The 24,047-nt window shown below is 44.7% G+C and overlaps 1 protein-coding gene across 5 annotated transcripts in view; it reads left to right on the top strand.

Moving 5' to 3' along the window:
* Positions 1-24,047, top strand: part of dnajc17 (DnaJ (Hsp40) homolog, subfamily C, member 17) — a 214,711-nt gene that overhangs the window by 60,257 nt on the left and 130,407 nt on the right. For 4 of the 5 annotated variants that reach the window (XM_072486413.1, XM_072486393.1, XM_072486396.1 and 1 more), the window contains exons 4-7: positions 913-999; positions 1,155-1,242; positions 2,056-2,132; positions 21,385-21,481. In XM_072486413.1, coding sequence (XP_072342514.1) covers positions 913-999; positions 1,155-1,242; positions 2,056-2,132; positions 21,385-21,481 — 349 coding nt within the window. The remainder of the gene's footprint in view (positions 1-912; positions 1,000-1,154; positions 1,243-2,055; positions 2,133-21,384; positions 21,482-24,047) is intronic. The other variant, XM_072486402.1, reaches the window with a different exon arrangement.

Here is a 24,047-nt window from a genome sequence, read left to right as displayed (position 1 = left end):
CCAGGGAAATGGCGGCTGCTGTGGACCGGTTGTGACGGTATGCAAATTGCAGTGGATCACGTTCTGGGAGTATAGAGGTGATGCGCTTCATGATATTCATGCACTTCTATGCTCACATATAAAAAATGGTAAGTTGAGGTGCTGGGTTGTAGCTGGTATCTATGTCGCTGACCCCACAAGACCCATCATCTTCAGATGAAAACAGTCAGAAAGAAAAAGCATTTTTGATGTTTTAACCCATCTGAGCAGTATTTCACTAGTCGCACTAACTCTGAAACCTACTCCATTATTTCACATTATTTCATCAATCTCATTTTCCCATTCTGAAACTGGTTGCTGGAATTCAAAACTAAACCACTTTTATCTGGCGTTCAGCACGGACATGATATAATCTGAACACGTCAATGTGGGATTTGTTGCCCACATGCAATATGGGATGTGCTGCACACATGTTCTGATCCTAAAGGACTGCCTTTACCAGCTGTAAATGATTGCTGGCGTGCTATCCATTCTACAAGGTCAAACATGACAACAGGAACAGGGGATTACCACTTAATCACCAGTCACCCAGCCACCTTAATCGTAGCCATTAATCAACAGATCCAGCACTACACCCCCCTCTTCACTTTCACTTCCTTTCCCACCCCAGCATCACTTTCCCACAGCGCAGCCTGCAATTACTATTTTGGTTTTGTGCTGCTGCGGATCTGTCTACCTTTTGGTCTCCATCCTGAGCACTGGATGTTCAAACGTACCATGGCCAGCCATAAGGGCAACTATGTGTAGAATGCAAAAATATTGATGTTAGTTTCTCAACTTGCAACACAGGATGACATTCTACTTTGTACTTTGTGAAAGCAGCACTGAAGCCGAGACCTAAGGCTATGAGCACTTCTTGCTTTTCTAATGTAGTGCACCTTATATTGGCCGATTGGAGGGCAAATGAAATTGAGTCCCACGTTTGACGCTACCTCCACCGGCTCTTGGGAGCCTGAAAAAGTAAGTTCAAGATGTCGGAGGCATGAAATTATATCCCGGTGTCAGCAACACCGAATACTTCAGGCATGATGCGAATGGCAAATTATCATGGTCAAACTATCTTGGTTACATCTGTGACAGACGTATTAACTTTCTCAATTTTCTCCCTTTTTAAGGCAGCCTATGATAAAATCAGAAAAGCCAAAAAACAGGCAGCGGAGAGAAACCAGAAACTCGACAGCAAGAGGAAGAAAGTAAAGCTTGGTATGTGAAATAAACAGCATTAAAAGCGATTGAGGTGGCAAATGAAGCACCAAGGGGTGTGACCTTTCATAGCATTGGATAGTCTAGGGAGAATTGTATCTCACCTGACCAGGAAGTAACACCAAAGTGCTTAGTATGACACTCTGAAAGAATTTTAACCTACTCCAAAGTTTTTCTGTGGTTGACCTTGGAGGGTGGGGTTGTGATAGAGTTGGGCCTGCTGCCTTTGCAGGCAGCCATGGAGGTGAATGAGTGCCAAGGCGGTCTGGTTAAATGGCCCACTTCCATTTTATAAAAGGCTATCGCTTACATCTATCCGTCATCTCCCTACCCATGCCCCTTCATACCCAAAAGCCCTCCCATATCCCACGCCACCTCATAGCACTGACCACCTCATACTCCCATACCACCTCCATAGCTGCCCACTCAGTATCCTCTATGGGCAGGCCACAGAAACCATTCAAAGATTTTAAACCCCCTCAAGTAGTCAGTCTGTTACAAAAACAAACTTCTTTTCAGTAATTGATTCAAGGACAGCTATTCATTTAATAGCCTTTTGTAACTGTCAATCAAAATGTGAACTCATCTCCCCGATAAGTGGTTTTGTAGCAAATGATATCTGTTCCTTTGTACTGAACAAACATCTTTTACCTCTATGATCACAAAATTTCAAATTAAAATCTGTAAACAGATCATCATGATTGAAACTTCGTGCCGAGGAAGATGTGCTGAAATGTCCCTACCATTAGTGCTGGTAAGTTAATTTTATATGTCTTAAACTCAGTCACCGGTAAAACTTTTGTTCAATTTCAGACTTGGAGGCACGTGAAAGAGAGGCCCAGCTCAACGAGGAAGAAGAAATTAAGATTGCAAAGAATTTAGATGAAGTGGTAAGTGCAAGATCAGTCAGAATTGTGTAAAATGTAAACGGTGCGGAGTTTGCACATTCTGCCCATGTCTGTATGGGCTAACTCCGGATGCTCCGGTTTCCTCCCACAGTTCAGAGATGTGCAGGTTAGGTGGATTGGCCATGCTAAATTGCCCCTTGGTGTCCAAAGATATGCAGATTAAGTGGGGTTACGAGGATAGGGCAGGGGAGTGGGCCTAGGTAGGGTGCTGTTTCGGAGGGTCGGTGCAGATTTGATGGGCCGAATGGCCTCCTTCCATACTGCAGGGATTCCATGGAACATATTAAATTCATAATCACTTGGCCTTCTGCCAAAAATCAACTTCACAAAAAATAGCAACTTTGTTGAGTTACAAAAATGCTGACGTTGTCAGTGGAATCGTATGGCAATGAAAGCGCATTCAGAAGGATGGCAAAAAGTAAACGAATTCTGGTTCACCTGATGCCGATCCTGTTGGACTGAAATTAGTATTTCTCGTGATAATCTGAGAATCAGCCTTGCAGCTTTTTCAGTAAAGGACAATACAATCTATCTTTAAAGCTCAAGGGAAGCCACAAATGAGTCCCTCCACAAATGAAGCATCCAGTGATTTAAAAAAAATCATGCTACTTATGAAGAATTATATTGGCCTCAATGTTAATTCTGTTTCTCTCTTCACAGATGTTGTCAGACCTGCTGAGTTTTTTCAGTACTTTCTGCTTTCATTCCAAATCTCCAGCATCCACATCATTTTGCTTTTATTTTAACGATAAAGGCTAGTACATTTTCTTTCAAATCAACCTAATTTATTCTTTGGCATTGGTGCATTAAATTAATTGCTGCACAATTACTGCAGTTTCATCCATGTGAGCTTTGACTAAGAAGTGAGATAAGTAATGGGGTCAGAATGGGAAGAATGCAGCCAGTGATTAGGACTGGATATGGAGAGTGTAATAATGCAGTAGTTGCCTGGCTTGGGATTGTGCAGTGGGGCGATAAATCTGTGTGCAGGAAGTGAGGTAGGTGATGATTGGTGTCTGGGTGGGTATTGTGATGTAAGATGATGGTGTGTGAAGACTTCGCTAGGGTGATAAGGAGTTTGGAAAAGAACGATGACCTAAACCAGTAGGGTATAGTTGCGTTGATGTAGGAAAATGATGGTGTGCTGGTGAAGCGTGATGTGGAGCAATATTGGTGGCTTGATGGTGAGAGTGCAGTTGGCTTTCAGGTCAAAACGTCAGATCAGAGTGTGACGGAGACAAGAGACGGAGTTAGGTTTAGGGTCAGTTTTCGTTTTAGCGTATCTTCACACATTTTCCCTTTGGGGAATAGTGGAGAAAATGCTGGAAGGATTCCGAGATTTTTTATTAGCCTGTTAAACTGCATTATGAAAACTCTTTTCATGGCCAATAAGACCTGGCGTTGGACTTGAACCCATAACTCCTGGTCCAGGGGTAGGGGCGCTACCTCCGTAGCTACGAACAGCTAATGTTAGCTTTCCAAGACGAGAGGAGGAAATTGTCCAGTAAAGAGATTCACAAGATTGGGTTTTACTCGATCAGAGTGGATCACTACATTTTGCGATAATTTTGAGAAATCTCCTTAACTTAGCTTGTGAAGTGAGGAGAATTGGTGCATTCTGGGCTTAGTAATAGACAACTAGTAATTTAAATTGACCATGATGCTACTGTAATCACCTTGTTACATAAAAAAAGGTTAGGCTGCCTGATTGATACCTTTCGCCTTGCAATCATATTCCATGCAGTATTGAGTTTGTGGTGTCACACCATTCAAAGACTTTTCATAAAATACAGTCCAGAAGTGTAATCTTTTTGCTGAAGTATTAAAACATTGTCCTTTTATCTCATTTTGACTCAAATTTGGACCAGAACTCAGATGTCAGGCTGTTCAATGGCTAGCGTTAAGGGTCCTAAAGAAAGTTGGTTAGGAAATTCCCTATTTACCTAAAAGCTGAAATAGATGCCATTGATGTACTCTGCAATTCTACAATTTTCATAAGGACAGTTATATGTGCAGGTACTGGTGCCTTTTTATTGCCCGTGTCATGTTGTAATGCAGGTTAAAGACAGCTTGGAAGAGGAAAGGCAACGCTTGCCCTGCTGTGTGTTGAAGTTCCTTTTGTAACCTTACACATAGAGAATGAAACTCATGATTCATGAAATCACCAGTTGGACTGTCGCCATCCCAACACTTGGCTCCCAGATGAAGCTTGGCCACTTGGTTGAAATACTAGTGATTGTCCTGTTTCTGAACCTTTGCCAGGCCAGAAGGAGCGGGGTGGGGGAAGCAGGGAGATAGAACTTAAAAAAGAAGAGAATTCTGTGCAAGCTAGGCTGTTTCTAATCAGCAATACAACAGTTCCAAAGAACAGAATACCAGTTGGAGACAACAGAGGGGCACCACTAATAGCACAGATGTCTCAGTTTATAATATCTGAGATTATAGGTTTGGTAGGATCTATTTCCTCATTTTAAGCAATGGCATAAGATTTGGTGGAACGGAAGAGACGAGCACTGCTTCCATGCTGTGCACCTTGTTCTGTTCATTTGCATGATGAGCTTTTTTTCTACTACTTTGCATTAAGTTTTTCACAGGTATTGTTCACTGACTGACAGTTCATCGGCAATATAATTTCAAGAGTCCGGAGGTGCTTGAAAGTGGAACAAAAATATTATAGCCATGGTGTAGAAATTAAAGGAATTATGTAAAATTAATATATTAGTGCTTTCGCGGCAATACTTGAATTTCAGGATTTAGTGAAACCCTGAAAGTTTTAACTTCAAATTATTAGTTGACCTATTTCTGTATTACTTACGGATGCTGCATTGTGAGAGGTATTGTCTTTTGGATGAAGCATTAAATTGAATCCCACTCTTCTGACTCCGGTGCATGTAAAAATTCCATGACACTATTCCTAGAAGAGCATGGGAATTTTCCCCATTGTCCTGGCCAGTATTTATCCCTAAACCAAAACAACCGATCTGGTCATTATCTTATTGCTATTTGTCAGACCTTACTCTGTGCAGATTGGCTACCGCTGTTTGTTTGTGCTCACTTTCGCCCACTATCTTGCTCTCTCTCTCTCCCATCTGCTCTCGCTCGCTCTTCCTTTCTTCCTTTTTTTCTTCTTTGTAACTTATATACATGAGGTTGCCTCAGCACTGGACATGAATGTTCTTCTTGAGATTGCGTCACGACTGGGTGTGGGAGCTCCCCTCAAAAGTTGCAGAATATTCAAATGCTGTTGAGACTTTTGGTATTCTAGAGAGCTCTTATAAACAAAGTTGATGGGGAAGGAAGCTTTAAGGGCGAGTACAGAGCATCTGCCAACGGATCCTGTTCCATGTGGTTTGGTTTTAGCAAAATCTAGCAGAGACAGGTTGCTAAAACATATTAGAACCAGAATTCTGCTGTTCCCAAACAAATCGCACACACATAGAACATAGAAAATACAGCACAGAACAGGCCCTTCGGCCCACGATGTTGTGCCGAACCTTTGTCCTAGATTAATCATAGATTATCATTGAATTTACAGTGCAGAAGGAGGCCATTCGGCCCTTTGAGTCTGCACCGGCTCTTGGAAAGAGCACCCTACCCAAACTCAACACCTCCACCCAACACCAAGGGCAATTTGACGAGGAACGCTGCCAGACCTGAAACAGGAACAGAAAATGCTGAAAGTGCGTAGCCCAGTTCTAGCACTATCTCATTGTGGACCTTGGACCTTCACCGTAGCTTCTTAAAGATGGTCAGCAGCTAAAAGTGAACATTAAGAAAGAAAAATTCCATTCTGTTTCAGAGGCTGATGGAATTGTGCTCATTCTCATCAATTTCTATGATAGTGGCACTCGAGCTGGTTATAGTCATTCTGAATGGAATCCCTCTGCTGGCATACTGAGTTGTTCATGCAAGAAGTTGATGTTTTGTATCATGTTTAATCTAAGTGTATTAGAATAGTTAAACACAGGATCGAAGAATAAGTAACTTATATCTGTAACTCAAATGTACAGTTCCCTTACTCTTTAGACTCTTTCTTCTTGATGTCTTAATGAGTAATGATAATGTGGCCAATCAACTATCCTAATATAAACTGAATGAAATGGGGAAGAATTCCTGAAAAATCAATGTGAAAATACTTGAGAAGAGCTCATTATTTTACACGTGTATTTATTAGGATTTTACATTTTTGCAAACAATACAATAAAATTACAAAATAAATACATTGCAGTAAGCAAGGAGAAAAATAGCTCAACATATATGATTACAGAGGGGAACAGGAGAACAACATTAAAACTGGCTCGACACAATCATTTGATGTAGCTCAAAGCCTCTATGAGCCTTACCAGAGACCAAGTGAGAAAACAGGATGAAGACATGAAAGTATGGTAAAATGGTGCACACCGTCCCACGACGCATCTGCTCACAATTACCATATGAGTTCAGGGTCAATTTTCCATGCCATGTGCACGCACAATATATATCACCCCCCCCCACCCCCAAAGACACGAATGACATACCACAGCTTCATCTCCTCAGATACCAACCCCATCTGCACCCATGCAGGAACCATTAACAAATTCTTTATACCTGCCCTTAAGGCAGGACTCTTGGGGTCCTGAATCTTAATAAAGGAAACTACAATGATATGAGACATGAGTTGGCTTTAATCGATTGGGGAATGTTACTTAAAGGGAGGACAGTGGATAGGCAATGGCAAATATTCAAGGAGCACATGGGAACTGCAACAATTGTTTATTCCTGTTTGGCACAAAAGTAAAACAGGAAAGGTGATTAATTCATGGCTTCCAAGAGAAAGTAGAGATAGTCTTCGATTCAAGGAAGAAGCATACAAATTGTCCAAGGCAAACAACAGGCCTGAGGATTGGTAGCAGTTTAGAATTCAGCAAAGAAGGATGAAGGGGTTGATTAAGAAGGGGAAAATAGAGTACGATTTTAAGCTTGCAGGGAACAAAAATCGGACTGTAAAAGTTTCTATAGGTACTTAGAGAAAAAGATTGAAGACAAATGTAGGTCCCTTGCAGTCAGGAACAGAAATAATAGGAGACAAAGAAATTGCTGAGCAACTAAACACATATTTTGGTTCTGCCTTCACAAATGAGGACACAAATCAGATACCAGAAATGTTGGGGAACTCAGGGTTTAGTGAGAGGGACAAACTGAAAGAGGTCAATATTAGTAGAAAAATGGTGTTGGGGATATTTATGGGATTGAAGGCCGATATATACCCAGGGCCCGATAATCTGCATCCCAGAGTACTTAAGGAAGTGGCTCTAGAAATGAAATAGCCTAATCCCGTTTTCCCTCCATATCCTTTGACTCCCTTCGCCCTGAATGCTATGTTGAATCCGGTAAGCAGAACACATAGACGATAGTAGAAATACACAAATGAGGTTTATTGCAATACAATTCCAAAACTCCTCCACTCCCCTAAAGGTTTCCTTCATTTTTATGAGTTGGGGCTCTCCTTGTTGAGGGAAATTCCCGCCCCTTTAAAGGGGAAGTTCATATTCTGCGGCGGTCATTGGTGGTCATCTTCCAGAATTCTATAGACTCTAGAACAGTTCCTGCAGATTGGAGGGTAGCTAATGTAACTCACTATTTAAAAAGGGAGGTAGAGAGAAAACAGGAAATTGTAGACCAGTAAACCTGACGTTGGTACTGGGGAAAATTCTAGAATCCATTATCAAAGATTTTATGGTAGAGCACTTTGAAAACTGGCAGGATCGGACAGAGTCAGCATGGATTTATAAAGGGGAAATCATGCTCGACAAATCTATTGGAATTCCTGGAGGACGTAACTAGTAGAGTTGACGAGGGCGAACCAGTGGATCTGGTATATTTGGACTTTTAGAAGGCTTTTGTCCCACATAAGAGTCCTGCATAAGACATTAGCATTTAAAATTAAAGTGCATTGTATTAGGGGTAGTGTATTGAGATGGATAGAAAACTGGTTGGCAGACAGGGAACAAAGAGTAGGTCTTTTTCAAATTGGCAGGCAGTGACCTGTGGGGTACCGCAGGGATTGGTGCTAGGACCCCAGCTATTCATAATATTAATGATTTGCTTGAGGGAACAAAATGTAATATCTCCAAATTTGCAGATGACACCAAGTCGGGTGGGAGGGTGAGCTGTGAGGAGGATGTAGAGATTCTTCATATGATTTGGACAAGCTGAGTGAGTGGGCAACTGAATGGCAGATGATGCAGTATAATTTGGAGAAATGCGAGGATATCCACTTGGGTAGAAAAAATGAAAAGTCAGACTATTATCTGAATGGCCATAAAATAGGAAAGGGGAATGTGCAATGAGACCTGGGTGTCCTCGTACACCAGTCATTGAAGGTAAGCATGCAGGTACAGCAGGTGGTAAAGAAGGCAAATGGCATGCTGGCCTTCATTGCGAAAGGATTCGAGTACAGGAACAGGAATGTCTTGCTGCAATTATACAGGGCCTTGGTGAGGCCACACCTGGAATATTGTGCGCAGCTTTAGTCTCCTTATCTGAGGAAGAATGTTCTTGCTTTAGAGGGAGTGCAACAAAGGTTTACCAGACTGATTCTTAGGATGGCATGCCTGACATATGAGGAGAGATTGAATCGGTTAGGATTGTATTCGCTGGAGTTCAGAAGAATGAAGGGGCATCTCGTAGAAACCTATACATTTCTAACAGGACTAGACAGGGTAGATGCAGGAAGGATGTTCCTGATGGTGGGTGTGTCCAGAATCAGGGGACAGTCTGAGGATATGGGGGAGACTATTTAGGACAGAGATGAGCAGAAGTTTCTTCACCCAGAGAGTGGTGAGCCTGTGGAATTTGTTCCCACAGGAAGTAGTTGAGGCTAAACCATTGCATTTTTTAAAGAAGCAATTAGATATAGTATGTTATTATCCCAATGGAGGCCCCGAGATCAGGACCATACAGTTTCCCATGACCGCCGCAGAATATGAACTTCCCCTTTAAGGGGGCGGGAATTCCCCTTAACAAGAAGAGCCCCAACTCATAAAAACGAAGGAAACCTTTAGGGGAGTGGAGGAGTTTTGGAATTGTATTGCAATAAACCTAATTTGTGTATTTCTACTATCGTCTATGTGTTCTGCTTACCGGATTCAACATAGCATTCAGGGCGAAGGGAGTCAAAGGATATGGGGGGAAAATGGGATTAGGCTATTGAGTTGGATGATCAGCCATGATCATGATGAACAGTGGAGACGGCTCGAAGGATCGAATGGCCTCCTCCTGATCCTATGGTCTGTGTTTCCAGGACTTGCAATGCACCCCAACACCCACACCCCAGCCGAACCTGCAACTCTCCAGCCACATCCAGGGCAGTGCACGGCCCCCATTTATACTGAAAAGAAAAAAGGATGATTATGCCAGGCCCAGCCGGGGAGACCCCATCGTAGAATAGAAGAACCATCAAGACACCCAACAATTGGGTGCCCTGGATCGGGGGAGATGATTCCTCCCGCCTCAGTACAACCGGGGGACCCCTCCTGAGCCACCGGACCAGGATTTGTAATAGCACCGTACTCACTCGGATGAAGAAAGGAAAGAGAAAAAAAAGGGGAAGAATGCCTGGACTGATCTAAAAATATCAACTATGACCCAGCACTGTCCGCCATCACAGGAAGCATACTAAGAATCTCACTCTTTAACAGACCAGCCAAGGGTTAACCAAACCCACCTCTGCCTGTGCACCACTCGTATCCTCCCATTCAAATAACTGCGGAGCAAACAAGGACCCAGAGGAAAATCTCCAACTTCAAGGGAGAGTCAGAAGGAACCCAGGATACATAATCTGCCCAGGCCATCGAAGGAGAAAGGCTCTGATTCTTAAATTCAAAATAACAGAAAACCAAAATAAAAAGCCGATACGGTTAGCTCTTACTGGTGGAGCTAACCTCAATCTCAGTGAGGACTTAACTAGCCCTATCATCCAACTCCACCACCATCCACCCATCACCCCACCCTGCTTCCTCCCATCTTCATTATAAACGAGATAAGGAGTGTCAAAAAGGCACTCCTCTCCCATAACCTCAAGAAATATAACACATAATGGGAAAAAGGAGTAAAATTATGTACAGAACACATTTCACATAATGACTACGATTTTTGCTAGAACAGGATAACAGACTACTCTCGCCCTCATGCTCATACATCTCAGGCGCAGGCAGGAGAAAAGGCAATAACTATAGGCCGGAGAGCCTCACGTCGGTAGTAATTATTGGAGAGAATTCTCGGACAGGATTTCTACCCATTTGGAAACAAATGGACTCATTAGCGATAGCGTGGTTTTGAGAAGGGGAGGTCGTGACTCACTAACTTGATCGAGTTTTTTGAGAAGATGATTGATGAGGGGTGGATGTTGTTTACATGGACTTCAGTAAAGCCGTTGACAAGGTGCCTCATGGCAGACTGGTACAAAAAGTGAAGTCACACGGGCACAGAGATGAGTTGGCAAGATGGATACAGAACTGACTCGGTCACAGAAGGCAGCAGTAGAAGGGTGTTTTTCTGAATGGACAGTTGTGACTAGTGGTGTTCCACAGTGATCGGTGCTGGGGCCTCTTGTTTGTAGTATACATAGATGATTTGGAGGAAAATGTAGATGGTCTGATTAGTAAGTTCACGGATGACACCGCGAATGATGATAGTATTGATGATTGTCAGAGAATACAGCAGGACATAGATAGGTTGGAGACTTGGGCAGAGAAATGGCAAATGGAGTTTAATCAAACAAATGTGAGGTAATGCATTTTGGTAGGACTAACATAGAGATACAGTAAATGGCAAAACTCTTAGGAATATAGAAAGTCAGAGAGACCTGGGCATACAGGTCCACAGATCTTTGAAAGTGGCAACACAAGTGGACAAGGTAGTCAAGAAAGCATATGGAATGCTTGCCTTCATTGGACAGGGCATCGAGTATAAAAACTGGCAAGTCATGTTACAGGGGCAGCACAGCACAGTGGTTAGCACAGTTGCTTCACAGCTCCAGGGTCCCAGGTTCGGTTCCCGGTTTGGGTCACTGTCTGTGCAGAGTCTGCACGTTCTCCCCGAGTCTGCATGGGTTTCCTCCCACAGTCCAAAGATGTGCAGGTTAGGTGGATTGGCCATTCTAAATTTCCCTTCGTGTCCAAAGCGTTTAGGTGGGATTGTTGGGCTGCAGGGGTGGGGTGGGGGTGTGAACTTGGGTGGGATGCTCTTTCTGGGGGCCGGTGCGGACGCGATGGGCCGGGTGGCCGCCGTCTGCACTGTAAATTCTATGAATAAGTTGTATAGAACGTTGGTACGCCTGCACTTGGAATATTGCGCATAATTCTGGTTACCACACTACCAGAAGGATGTGGAGGCTTTGGAGAGGGTGCAGAGGACATTAACCAGGGTGTTGCCTGGTCTGGAGGGTGTTAACTATGCGGAGAGGCTGAATACACTGGACTGTTTCCATTAGAACAACGGAGGTTGAGGGGGAACCTGATAGTGATCTACAAGATTATCAGGGGCATGGGTAGAGTGGATGGGCGGGCATTCTTTGCCAGGGTGGAGGGATCAGTCACTAGGGAGCATAGGTTTAAGGTCTGAAGGGCAAAGTTTAGAGGAGATGTGCGAGGCAGGTTTTTTACACAGAGGGTGGTGCGTGCCTGGAACGCGCTGCCAGGGGAGGTTGTGGAAGCAGGTACATTAACGACGTTCAAAAGACATCTCGACAAATACATGGATAGGATGAGTATAGAGGGATACGGCACTAGGAAGTGCTGAGGGTTTTGGCCAAGGGTGGTATCATGACCGGTACAGGCTTGGAGAGCTGGAAGGTCTGTTCCTGTGCTGTATTGTTCTTTGTTCTAATCAACAACATAATCACAAGGGAGTAACATGCAGGAATATGGAAGAATTGCAGGAAATTGACACCATCTATGTTGCTCAAGAAGGCTGATGCCAAGACAGGATCAATAAACATTTCTCAGGATCTCAAGGACTCTAATGAACGAAGCCAAGCACGGCTCCCAAACAACCCACAGCCTAGGCCGGAGGGGGATGACAAATAATGGACAAAGTGAGTGCATGAGAATAGATTCACAAGCAAGAAAAAGGCAACCTTAATGTCTAATCAACATAGGAATATTAAAAGAATAGTCAAAGGAATAGTCAAAATAAAGGGCAAAAAACAACAATATTCCATGGGTGAAGTAACGAGTAAATACTTAGCACCTGTTGTCACCAAAAAGGAAGGTGTTGCCGATATCCCAATAAAGGAAAAATGGATAGGATTAAAAATAGATGAAAAAGATGTATATAAAAAGTTGATAGTGCTCAGAATAATAAAATCACCTGGTCTGAATAGGATGCATCATAGTTTGATGAGGAAATTTTGGGGGCTCAAAACCTTCTTCGATATGGGAGTGGCGCGAAAGGGCTGCAAGATTGCAAATGCGACACCCATGTTCAAAAAAGGGAAGCGATAAACCCGGCAATTACTGACCGACTTGTTGGTAGTGAGAGAGCTTTTTGGCACATTAATCTGGGACAAAATTAATTGCCAGATTCATAAATTAAAACCAACACGGATTTGTTAAAGGCAAATTGTGTCTGAATAACTTGATTGAGCGGTTGAAGGTAGTGTTTTTCAAACCTTTTTTACCAACTGGCCGACGTGACCCATGCCGGCTGATCTTCGCAACCTACCATTATTTCTTACCTTTAATGCAACAGGTGAGCCTGCTAGATCCTCACGATCTCACTTGCTTTGTCCTTCAATGTTACATTTCTGCCAAGCCAAGGACTTCAGCTGACAATTTAAATTCTTGCCGTATCCTTTGAAAAAAATCAAGAGGTTTGTCCTCAAACTCAACATGTTTAGTCATCAAATGCCTTTTACCTTTTGAGGTTTTTAAACTTTAATTTACCAATACTTCCTTGCATATAACACACATGGGCTTTGTATTCTGATTTGCAGTGGCGGATTTAACAAAATCGCATCTCAAGAAATCACTTTTATACTGCTTTGTTCCTGATTTCACAGTAGCACAGTGGTTAGCACTGTTGCTTCATAGCTCCAGGGTTCCAGGTTCGATTCGGGGCTTAGGTCACTGTCTGTCTGCACATTTTCCCTATGTCTGTGTGGGTTTCCTCCGGGCGCTCCGGTTTTCTCCCACAAGTCCTGAAAGACGTGATGTTAGGTAATTTGGACATTCTGAATTCTCCCTCTGTGTACCTGAACAGGTGCCGGAATGTGGCGACTAGGTGCTTTTCACAGTAAGTTCATTGCATTGTTAATGTAAGCCCACTTGTGACAATAAATATTATTATTATTATTTAAGTTTCTTAATTGTTCACCAGAAGCCCTGGAGCTCTGGATAAATTGCACACCTGCTTTGTCCTATCGTAATCTGTACTGGAAGCTCTCTCCAGATTCAATTGTGAGATCCTGGCCTGTTTATGTCTCTGGCCCTCTCTTCCTTTCCTACAGAATGATCCATCTTAAATTCTTCACATAGTCCTTTGCTTGCTTGCTGTAAGCTACAAAATGGAGGAGTCTCTCCTCCGTGATTTCACACCCAGAGCACGTGACATCAGCGTATGGGGTGTGTGACCTGCTCTCTGCCGCCGCTTTACTATAGAAGACACAAAAACCATTCTAGGAACAGCTGTAAATCAGGAGGTGGAAGAGAGAGAGAGGAACTTTGTGAAATTACAATCACTAGCAAAGTGGTACTGAGCAAACTGGTGGAGCTGCGGGCTGACAAGTCTCCAGGTCCTGATGGACTTCATCCTGGGGTCTTAAAAGAGGTGGCTAATGAGCTAGTAGATACATTGGTGTTAATTTTCCAATATTGCCTAGATTCAGAATGGAAAGTAGCAAATATAACCCCTCTTTTCAAGAAGGGAGGGATGCCCAAGGCTAACATCAAGAGCCCAACCAGGGTGCGACCGAGGAGGGGGGGGAGACATGCAAATAGTCATAAGTTCCTTCTTTGATATGTATATTTTCTCTTTCTGATTTATCCGTCTCTGCTCGTTTCTCTGATGGAGCTCTGTAAATATGTAAGCATTAATCTTTCAGTGATTGGTGGACTATGTATCATTAAAAATATGAAAATCAATAAAAAAAAATTTAAAACAAGAAGGGAGGGAGGCAGAAAGCAAGAAACTATAGGACAGTTAGCTTGATGTCTGTTGTGGGGAACGTGCTAGAATTGATCATTACAGAGGTTGTAGCTGGCACTTAAAAAACTCACGGTAATCAGGAAGAGTTTTGTGAAAGTGAAATCATGTTCAACCAATTTATTGGAGTTCTTTGATGGGGAAACGTGCTGTGGAGACAGAGGAGCCTGTAAAAGTCCTGTAGTTGGATTTCCAGAAGGCATTTGATAAAGCGCCACATCGAGGGTCATTGTGAAAAATAAAAGTTCATGGTGTTATGATGGGTAGAGATTGACTGTCTGGCAGAAAACAGTGTGTGCATAAATGGGTCTTTTTCTGAATGGCAGGGTGGGATGAGTGGAGTCCACAGAGGTCTGTGCCAGGCCTCAACTTTTTACAATTTACATCAATGACTTAGATGAGGTGAATAAAGGCATGGTAGCTAAATTTGCAGATACACAAAGATAGGTCGGAATGTATGTTGTGAAGAAGATGCAAAGAGGATGCAGATGGGTAAAGATAGGTTGAGCGAGTGTTCAAAAATCTGGCAGATGGGGTATAGTGTGGGAAAATATGAAGTTGTTCACTTTGGCAGGAAGAATGAAAGGGCAAAGTATTACTTAAATAGACAATGGCTGCAGAATTCTGAAAACGGCCTCCAATGCCACTACAACTTTCCTCAAATAAGGGGACTAAAACTGCACAATACTCCAGGTGTGGTCTCACCAATGCCGTGTATAGTTGCAAAAGCACATGGTTACCTTAACAGTCTATTCCTTTCGCTATAAATGCCAACATCCCATTTGCTTTCTTTATTATCTGTTGTACCGGCATGCTAGTTTTCTGTGACTCACGAAAAAGATAAGACCATAAGACATAGGAGCAGAATTAGGTCACTCAGCCCATTGAGTCTGCTCCGCCACTCAATCATGGCTGATATTGGCGAGTGGAGATGGCTTCGTGCAGGGGCACCAGTCTGGCAGCCCTGGTCACGGCTCCCCTACCGCTCCCGCCGGCCAGGTACTCCACCAGCCCGGTAGTGGTGGCAGCCCTGCGGATCTCGGGCCAGTGGAGGAAACATGTAGGGGAGGTGGGAGCATCGGTCTGGTCTCCATTCTGCGACAACCACCGATTCGCCCCCGGGAACATGGACGGTGGATTCCGAGCATGGTGGCGGGCGGGGGTGAGGAGGATGGGCGATATGTTCTTGGGGGAGGGGGGGGAGCTTCCCGAGCATGAGGGCCTTGGAGGAGAAATCCAGATTAGTAAGGGGGAATGACTTTAGGTACTTGCAAGTGCGTGACTTCATACGCAGACAGGTCCCATCCTTCCCACGCCTCCCACCAAATGGGATCCAGGATAGAGTAGTTTCTAGGGAAGAGGTGGGAGAGGGGAAAGTCTCGGATATTTACCAAGAACTTATGAAAGGGGAGGAGTCCCAGACAGAGGAACTGAAGCTCAAGTTGGAGGAGGAACTCGGCGAGGAGATGCAGGACGGGGTATGGGCGGAAGCCCTGAGGAGGGTAAATTCAACTGCAACATGTGCTAGGCTCAGCCTGATTCAGTTCAAGGTCGTACACCGGGCCCACATGATGGTGGCCTGGATGAGCACATATTTGGGGGTGGAAGACAAGTGTGCTAGATGTGCGGGAGGACCAGCGAATCACGTCCACATGTTTTGGGCATGTCCAAAACTTAGGAGATACTGGGAGGGATTTGCGGACGTCATGTCCCAGGTACTGAAAACTAGGGTGGTGATGAGTCCAGAGGTGGCAATTTTTGGGGTCTCAGAAGACCCGAGGGTCCAGGAGGAGAATGAGGCCGACTTCTTGGCCTTTGCTTCCCTGGTAACCCGGCGACGTATACTGCGGGCATGGAGGGACTCAAAGCCCCCGAAGACCGAAGTATGGCCCTCGGACATGTCGAGCTTTCTTGATCTGGAAAAAATTAAGTTTGCCTTGAGAGGATCTTTTCTGGGGCTCGCCCGAAGGTGGCAACCATTCATCGACTTCTTCGCGGGGAATTAAATGTCAGTTGGGGGGGGGGGGTAGATTAGAGTAGAATGTGGGGATAAATAGGATATATTTGCACATTATTGTACACTGTAACTGTTTACAATGCCAAGAATACCTCAATAAAATTGTTTATTAAAAAAATAAAAATCATGCCTGGTATTCTTCTCATCCCCATTCTCCAGCCTTCTCCCCATAACCCCTGATCCCCTTATTAATCAAGAATCTACCTATCTTTGGCTTAAAGATACTCAGTGATTTGGCCTCCACAGCTTTCTGCGGCAAAGAGTTCCACAGATTCACTCCCTCTGGCTGACCCCGAAGTCTCTCCCCATTTAGATAATAAGTTGCCTTCCCATTTTTCCAACCAAAATGCATGACCTCACACTTATCCATGTTAAACTCCATCTGCCACATTTTGGCCCATTCTCCTAACCTATCTATATCCATTTGTAAGGTTCTTATTTCCTCATTGCCACTTACTTTCCCACCTATTTTTGTGTTGTCAGCAAATTTGGTTAGAGAATCTTCTATCCCTGAAGCAAATCATTTATATAGATTGTAAATAGCTGAGGCCCATGGACCAAACCCTGTGGCACCTCACTAGTTACATCTTACCATCCAGAAAAAGACCCATTTAACCCAACTCTCTGTCTTTTGTCCATCAGCCAGTCTTCTATCCAAGCTGATAATAACCCCTAATCCGATATGATCTCACCTTGTGAATTAACCTTCTGTGCAACACCTTATCAAGCTCCTTATGGAAATGCAGATACACTACATCTGTCGGATCTGCATTATCCACTTTGCTTGTTACTTTTTTGGGGGAAATCTTTTTATTGGCATTTCTCATATTTATAAACAATATGAATATATACATCACATTTTTCTTACCCGCGTTAATTTACTTTATTGTACAGAGAGGTTTCTTTTGTCTTTCATTTAATTGACCTTATATGCATTTTGCCGCCCTCTGGATTCGGAATATAGTCCCTCCCCCCTTTGGCTTCAGCTATGTTTTGCTTTTATTTTCAGGGAAAGCACCTTCCTCTTCTCTTCTTTTATGGTTTCCCCGCCTCTTTTCCGTCCGTCCCCCGCCCCGGGTTGCGCAGTCCATTGGTTCCTCATCTATCTTGTTTTTTTGTTCTTATCTTATTCCTCTTTGCTGGCCTCAAACAGGTTTTGGAACAGGCCGACAAACTGCCCCCCAGTATCCAGGAAGCCTTCCTCTGACCCTCGGATGGCGTACTTAATCTTCTCCAGGTGGAGAAATTCCGAAAGGTCAGCGAGCCAGTCTGCAGCTGTGGGTGGTGCTGCTGATCGCCAGCCGAGCAGGATTCTCCGGCGTGTGATTAGGGAAGCGAAAGCAAGGGCGTTAGCCCCCTTCCCCATGTGTAGTTCTGGTTACTCCTTTACCCTGAAGATTGCTACTATTAGGCATGGCTTCACCCTCACTCCCACAACCTTGGACCTTGCCTCAGAGAAGGATGTCCAGGACCCAGCAAGTTTGGGACAAGCCCACAGCATGTGGGTGTGGTTGGTCGGGACCCTCTGGCACCGTTCACATTTATCCTCCACCTCCGGGAAGAACCTGTTGATTCAGGTTCGGGATCTGCGCACCACTTTGAGCTGCATTAGGCTTAGCCTTGCGCAGGAGGAGGTGGAGCTCACCCTGCTCATTGCTTCACTCCAGAGTCCCCACCCAACCTCTGTCCCCAGTTCGTCCTCCCATTTTTGTCTGGTCTCGTCCAGTGGTGTTCGAGCTCTGTCCAGTAACTGTCGGTATATTTTCCACATAGCCCCCCCTTCTTGCTGCTTGGCCTATCAGGTCCTCTAGTAGTGTGTTTTCTAGGGCACCAGGGTACCCTACTGTCTCTGCAGAGGAAGTGTTTTATTTGGAGGTGTCTCATTTACTGTCCTTTTGTTAGTTTCCACTTCCTCGTCAGTTCGTCCAGTGTCGCTAGTCTATGCCCTACGTAGAAGTCCCCGACCGTCAGTCGCCCTTGTCCCGCCTCCATCTTTTGAAGGTGGTATCGAGCATGGCTGGGGGGTATCTATGATTGCTGAAGATGGGGGCCATGGGGGACATCTTAGTTATCTCGAAGTATTGTCTCAGCTGGGTCCACGTTTTCAGCGTGGCCGCTACCACAGGGCTCATTGTGTATCTTGTTGAGGAGGATGGGAGTGCTGTTGTAGCCAGGTTCCTTTACAGGAGGCCTCCTCCATTTCTACCCAACCTGTGCCGGGTTCTTGTACCCATCCCCTCACCTTTCAGCCGTTGCTGCCCAGTGGTAGTATTGTAGGTTTCACTTTGTTACATCTTTGAAGAACTCTAGCAAATTAATCAAACATGATTTGCCCTTCATAAAACCATGTTAACTCTGCTGGATAGCGTTCTGACTTTCCAAATGTCTTGATATTACTTCCTTGATTCTAACAATTTCCCAACAACAGATGTTAAACTAACTGGTCTGTAATTTCCCACATTCTGCCTCCCTCCCTTTTTGAATAAGGGTGTTACGTTAGCATTTTTCCAGTCCACTGGAATCTTTCCCATGTCCAGGGAATTTTGGAATATTGCAACCAATGGATCTACTATCACCGTTGCCACTTCCTCTACAACCCTAGGATGTAGGCTATCAGCCCCTGGGGACTTGTCTGCCTTCCTCCCAATCACAATAGTTTGCTGAGTACCATTTCCCTAATGATGTTGTTGTTCTGAGTTCCTCCCTTTCTATGATCTCTGAATTGCCTGTTCCTGTAGGAATGGTGCTAGTGTCCTCCACCGTGAAAACTGAGGCAAAGTATTGATTTAGCATTTCTGCCATTTCTGAGTTCCCCACTATTAACTCTCTGGTTTCACCTTCCAAGTGACCAACATTCACTTTAGCGACTCTCTTCCCTTTTATGTACTTAGATTATGGTCTCGGTGGCTGAAGGCACAGCTGCTAATAATGGTGCAGAAGGTTGCAGTCAAAGAGACAGTTTGGTGTTATGGTTGTGTAGGGCCGAAGGCCATTATCTATAAAGAGAGGAGTGAGTCCATGACTGGATCGGAAAAGAACAAATGGGTGAGAATTTTAAATTTAAAGTGTATAGAGATTGGGAGAGAATTAATGTAGGTCAGCAAGAATAAGTGTTATGAGCAGCAAGACATTTGTGCTGGATAAGCTTTTGTTTGATCTGCTGAAGTTGACGCAAAATGTGAAGGAATTTTGAGTTCTTGAGTTAATAAAAGAGATTGGGATTGTTTCTGATAAAACTCAGGGGCCAGAGGCGTGAATCAGGACTTGGTGGCAGATGGTATGAACCGGACGGTGTTATGGAGATAGAAGTAGGCAATTTTTGTACTTAAGAGGTAATGGGGTCAGAAATCAGCTTAGGTTTCAACAGTATAACCAGCATGATGCATCCAGAGATAGTGGCTTTGAAGGGCTAATGATGTGGAGATGCCGGTGTTGGACTGGGGTGAGCACAGTAAGAAGTCTTATAACACCAGGTTAAAGTCCAACAGGTTTGTTTCGAATCACTAGCTTTCAGAGCATTGCTCCTTCCTCAGGTTCACCTTTGATAAGGTGCCGCATAAAAGACTGATCCAGAAGGTGAGATCGTATGTGATTAGGGGTAGAGTTCTAAATTGGATTGAGGATTGGCTGACTGACAGAAAGCAGAGGGTCAGGATAAATTGGGTCCTTCTTTGCTGGTGAACTGTAATGAGCGGGGTGCCACAGGGGTCAGTCCTCGGACCTCCACTGTTTACAATTTATATAAATGATCTGCAAGCAGGGACATAGTGTAATATAGCAAAAGTTGTGGATGATACTAAAATAGGTGGGGAAGCAGGCAGTGAAGGGTACACTGTTGAATGTAGACAGGATCACTATCTGCTGTGATGCCCTTGTGGTTGAAATGTCTATTGACATTCATATACAAAGAAAGACACTTTTTTAGGGGCCAGTTGACCTCTTTGGAACTACTGTAGAAAAATTAGAAGCTTCTATTGAGGAAGGGCAGCACGGTGGCAAAGTGGTTAGCATTGCTGCCTCACAGCTCCAGGGACCCAGGTTCAATTCTGGCCTTGGGTGACTGTCTCTGTGGAGTTGGCACTTTCTCCCTGTGTCTGCGTGGGTTTCCTCCGAGTGCTCCAGTTTCCTCCACAGCCCAAAGATGTGCAGGTTAGGTGGATTGACCATGCTAAATTGCCCCTTAGTGTTCAAAAGGTTAGGTAGGGTTACTAGGGATAGAGTGGAGGCGTGGGCTTAAGAGGGGTGCTCTTTTAAGGGCTGGTGTAACTCGATGGGCCGAATGGCCTCCTGCACTGTAAATTCTATGATAAGCACTTAAAACATAAACATTGTCTAGCAGTTTTGCATTTGTTTTCCTTTTTGAAGACATCTTCATTGGGATATAAATTGGTTAAGTGAGTGGGCAAAGATCTGGCAAACTGATCATAATGTGGGAAAATGTGAAAGTGTCCATTTTGGCAGGAAGAATAAAAATGAAGCATATTATCTAAATGGCGAGAGATTGCAGAGAAGGACCTGGGTGTCCCAGTGAATGAATTTCAAAAAGTTAGTATGCAGACGCAGCAATTAATTAGAAAAATTAATAAAATATGATTTCTTACTGTGAGGGAAATTGAATACAAAAATAGGGATGTTATTCTTTCGTTATACAGGGCACTGGTGTGACCATATCCGGAGTACTGTGTATAGAATTGGTCTCCTTATTTAAGGAAGGATGTAAATGTGTTTGAAGCTATTCAGAGCAGGTTTACCAGACAAATACCTGGTCGATAGATTCTTGATGAGCAAGAGGTTGAAAGGTTATTGGGGGTAGGCAGGGATGTGGAGTTGCGGCTACAAGCAGATCAGCCATGATCTTATGAATGGCTGAGAATACTCAACGAGCCAAGCAGACTACTCTGGCTCCTAATTTGTATGTTCGTATGCTTCTTTTGTCAGACATAAACTTTCCTCCTTCGTTAATGGTATTGATCATTTCTGAGTTTCTTCGGAGCAAACCTTATTGTATTGTAAGACCCTTTTGTTTCCTTACAGATTGCCAGGCTCAGGGAGGAGGGCTCCAGGCACTTAAAAGAACAGCAGAGGCTCATCAAAGAACAGATAATGCTGGAGAGAGAGCAGAGATTAGGAGGTAAATTTGTGCCGGTTTATAAGTGTGCCTATGTTATCTGGGAACTTTATTTCTCCTCCCCTTTTTTTCAGTCCTTTTCCCCATACACTGGGTGGAATTCTGCCCCCCCCCACCCCACGCCGGGTGGGAAAATCGCCGGGGTTCCGCGCGAGTCCCGCCCTGACGCCGGCACGCAATTTTCCCACCCCCCCCCCCAAACCGGCGCGGCGAGAATCACGGTTGGCCGCTCGGAGAATCGCCGCTTGCTGTTTGTAACGGGCGAGCGGCGGTTCTCCAGCCCGGATGGGCCGAGCGGCCTGCCCAACACGACAGGTTCCCACCGGCGCCGTCCACACATGGTCGCTGCCGGCGGGAACAGCGCGGGAACCCTGGGGGGGTAGCATCTTGCACTGGGGGGGCGGGGACTCAAAAGGGGTCTGGCCCGCGATCAGTGCCCACCGATCGGCAGGCTGGCCTCTCTGAAGGAGGACCTCATTTCCTCCGCTGCCCCGCAAGATCCATCCGACATCTTCTTGCGGGGCGGCCGCGGGGAGGACGGCAACCATGCATGCGCGGGTTGGCGCCGGTCAACCTGCGCATGCGCGGATGACATCATTTGCGCGGCGCCGGCCGTGTCATTTATGCAGCGCCGCTTGTAAATGACGCAGCGCCGCTCCTAGCCCCCCGGGGGCGGGAGAATAGGGGACTGGGACCAGCCCCCGACGCCAGAGTGAAACACTCCGGTTTTCACTCCAGCGTCGCCACTTAGTCTCCCGATGGGAGAATTGCTTTCTCTACAGTGGCTGAGGCTGACTCTTGCCGAATAATGAACCTGACAGTCCAACCTCCATGCTGGCCATCCTGTAATTCTTTGAAGCGGTGAATAGACAGAAAGAGCCTGATTTTTTAAGTGGTATATATTTATAAAATACTGTGTGCATTGCAAAATCCACAAAACTATACATGTGGAGTGGGATAAATCATTTTGTGTTGATACAGGTGGGTTGTTTACACAGTAAAGTATTACTCATGTTAGCATTAGCAGCCATTTTTTAACTCCCCCATTCCAATCTGGTCATATTTTTAAAAGTAGAGCAGATAATTGAAGCTTTCCCATTCAGGTTGTCCTGTCTTAACAGACTCCTCGGTAAAAGCAAAGAAATAATGTTAAGTCTGTGCAAATTGTTGATTAGGCCACAATTGAAATATAAGGCCCTGAACTTGTAAAAAGATGAATTTAGATCAGGGTTTTTCAAAGTGCCATGGAAGAATGATCACCCTTGTGGAAAATCGGACACGTGCGACCTAGACCAGCGAACTGCAAGCTCTGACTGCCACTTTACAAATGATAGAGAAAAGCCTTACCTTGATGGCTCAAAGTCTCACTGCAATGCAGTTCCCACTCTTGGCTAACAGAGAAGCACAAGTGAGCCACCAGAGGGAATATGGAGAAAGGACACATATCTAGGGACTCTTTTCAAAGCAATCCCAATTCTCAACCCACGGCATCACCCCCACCTCACACACATCCCAACCAACAGTGCCATGCAGGCTGCCTCCTGCCCTTATGTCTGAGACAGCCTTGCAGAAATGTAGGCGGAGCAATCTTTGCTAGGCTCTCATGGGCTCCATAGCAGCAGAAGGCAGCCGGTGCAGCCCTCTCATATTCAGAGCAGGGAAATGAGCTGCCACAGTGTTAGAAAGCATAGGAGAAAGTTGTCTTTATACACAGGGGGGATTCACTTGGGTCCTGCTAATAATATTGATGTTTCAATAATCTTTATTTCAATGAAAGCTTTACTTTATGTAAACTCCTCATTTTCATGGCCTCTACTTTGTGCATATCCCATTTACCCTGGGAAATTTCCTTTGGTAGATGGTATGATTAGTGTTGATGAAGAGGGAAGGGTGTGAGTGTGATTGAGTTGACTGTTTGAATGAGTTGTGTTGCTGGCCGGTGGCATTGGATTATTGATGGATTCATGGATTTCTGCAAGCACACTTTTTAAGTGAAGTGTGTCTGTATCATAGGCTTCTCTGGCAGCCAGGTGCAGATCCCATGGGAACACCTGGCACCTTCAAAGGAGGATGCTGGGCATTCTCCACCTTTTGTTCCAGTACCAATCATTTTTGCAGCACCATGTTGTAAAGGGCACAGCCTGCGGGGACATTTTGAAGCGTGCCTCTGGATCCATCCATTCGCCTGAAGCAGATTGTGAGCTGTGGAAATCCAGCCAGTGCTGGGTTTGGGTGGCCTCTTTGTGACAAGTGGAAGCAACTAGCTGCCTTGGAAAACAAAATATCGGTGACCTAGGCAGTGAAGTTGTGCACAGCTAACAATGATATCCTGGAGTGTCACCAGTAAAATCCTGCTCCTGGCAGACACTGGTAGAATGTGGAAACCTGCTCATCATGGTCAGAGGTCTGCTTCCAGAAGGTTACAGATGCCTATCACAAGCCTGAGCCTGCTGAGACTCTGCTCTGTCCTTGAGGAAGCTGAACCTCAGTTTGTATGCCATGTGCTGGGGCTTTCCCTCCTTTGAGCTAGATCTCTCTGCGTATCATCCCCATTATTCCCTGGATCTGC

This window comes from Scyliorhinus torazame, chromosome 2 (assembly GCF_047496885.1).
Source record: "Scyliorhinus torazame isolate Kashiwa2021f chromosome 2, sScyTor2.1, whole genome shotgun sequence".
Lineage (NCBI taxonomy): Eukaryota > Metazoa > Chordata > Chondrichthyes > Carcharhiniformes > Scyliorhinidae > Scyliorhinus > Scyliorhinus torazame.
Note: the sequence above shows the minus strand (reverse complement) of the source record. Positions and strands in the feature narration are given on the sequence as shown.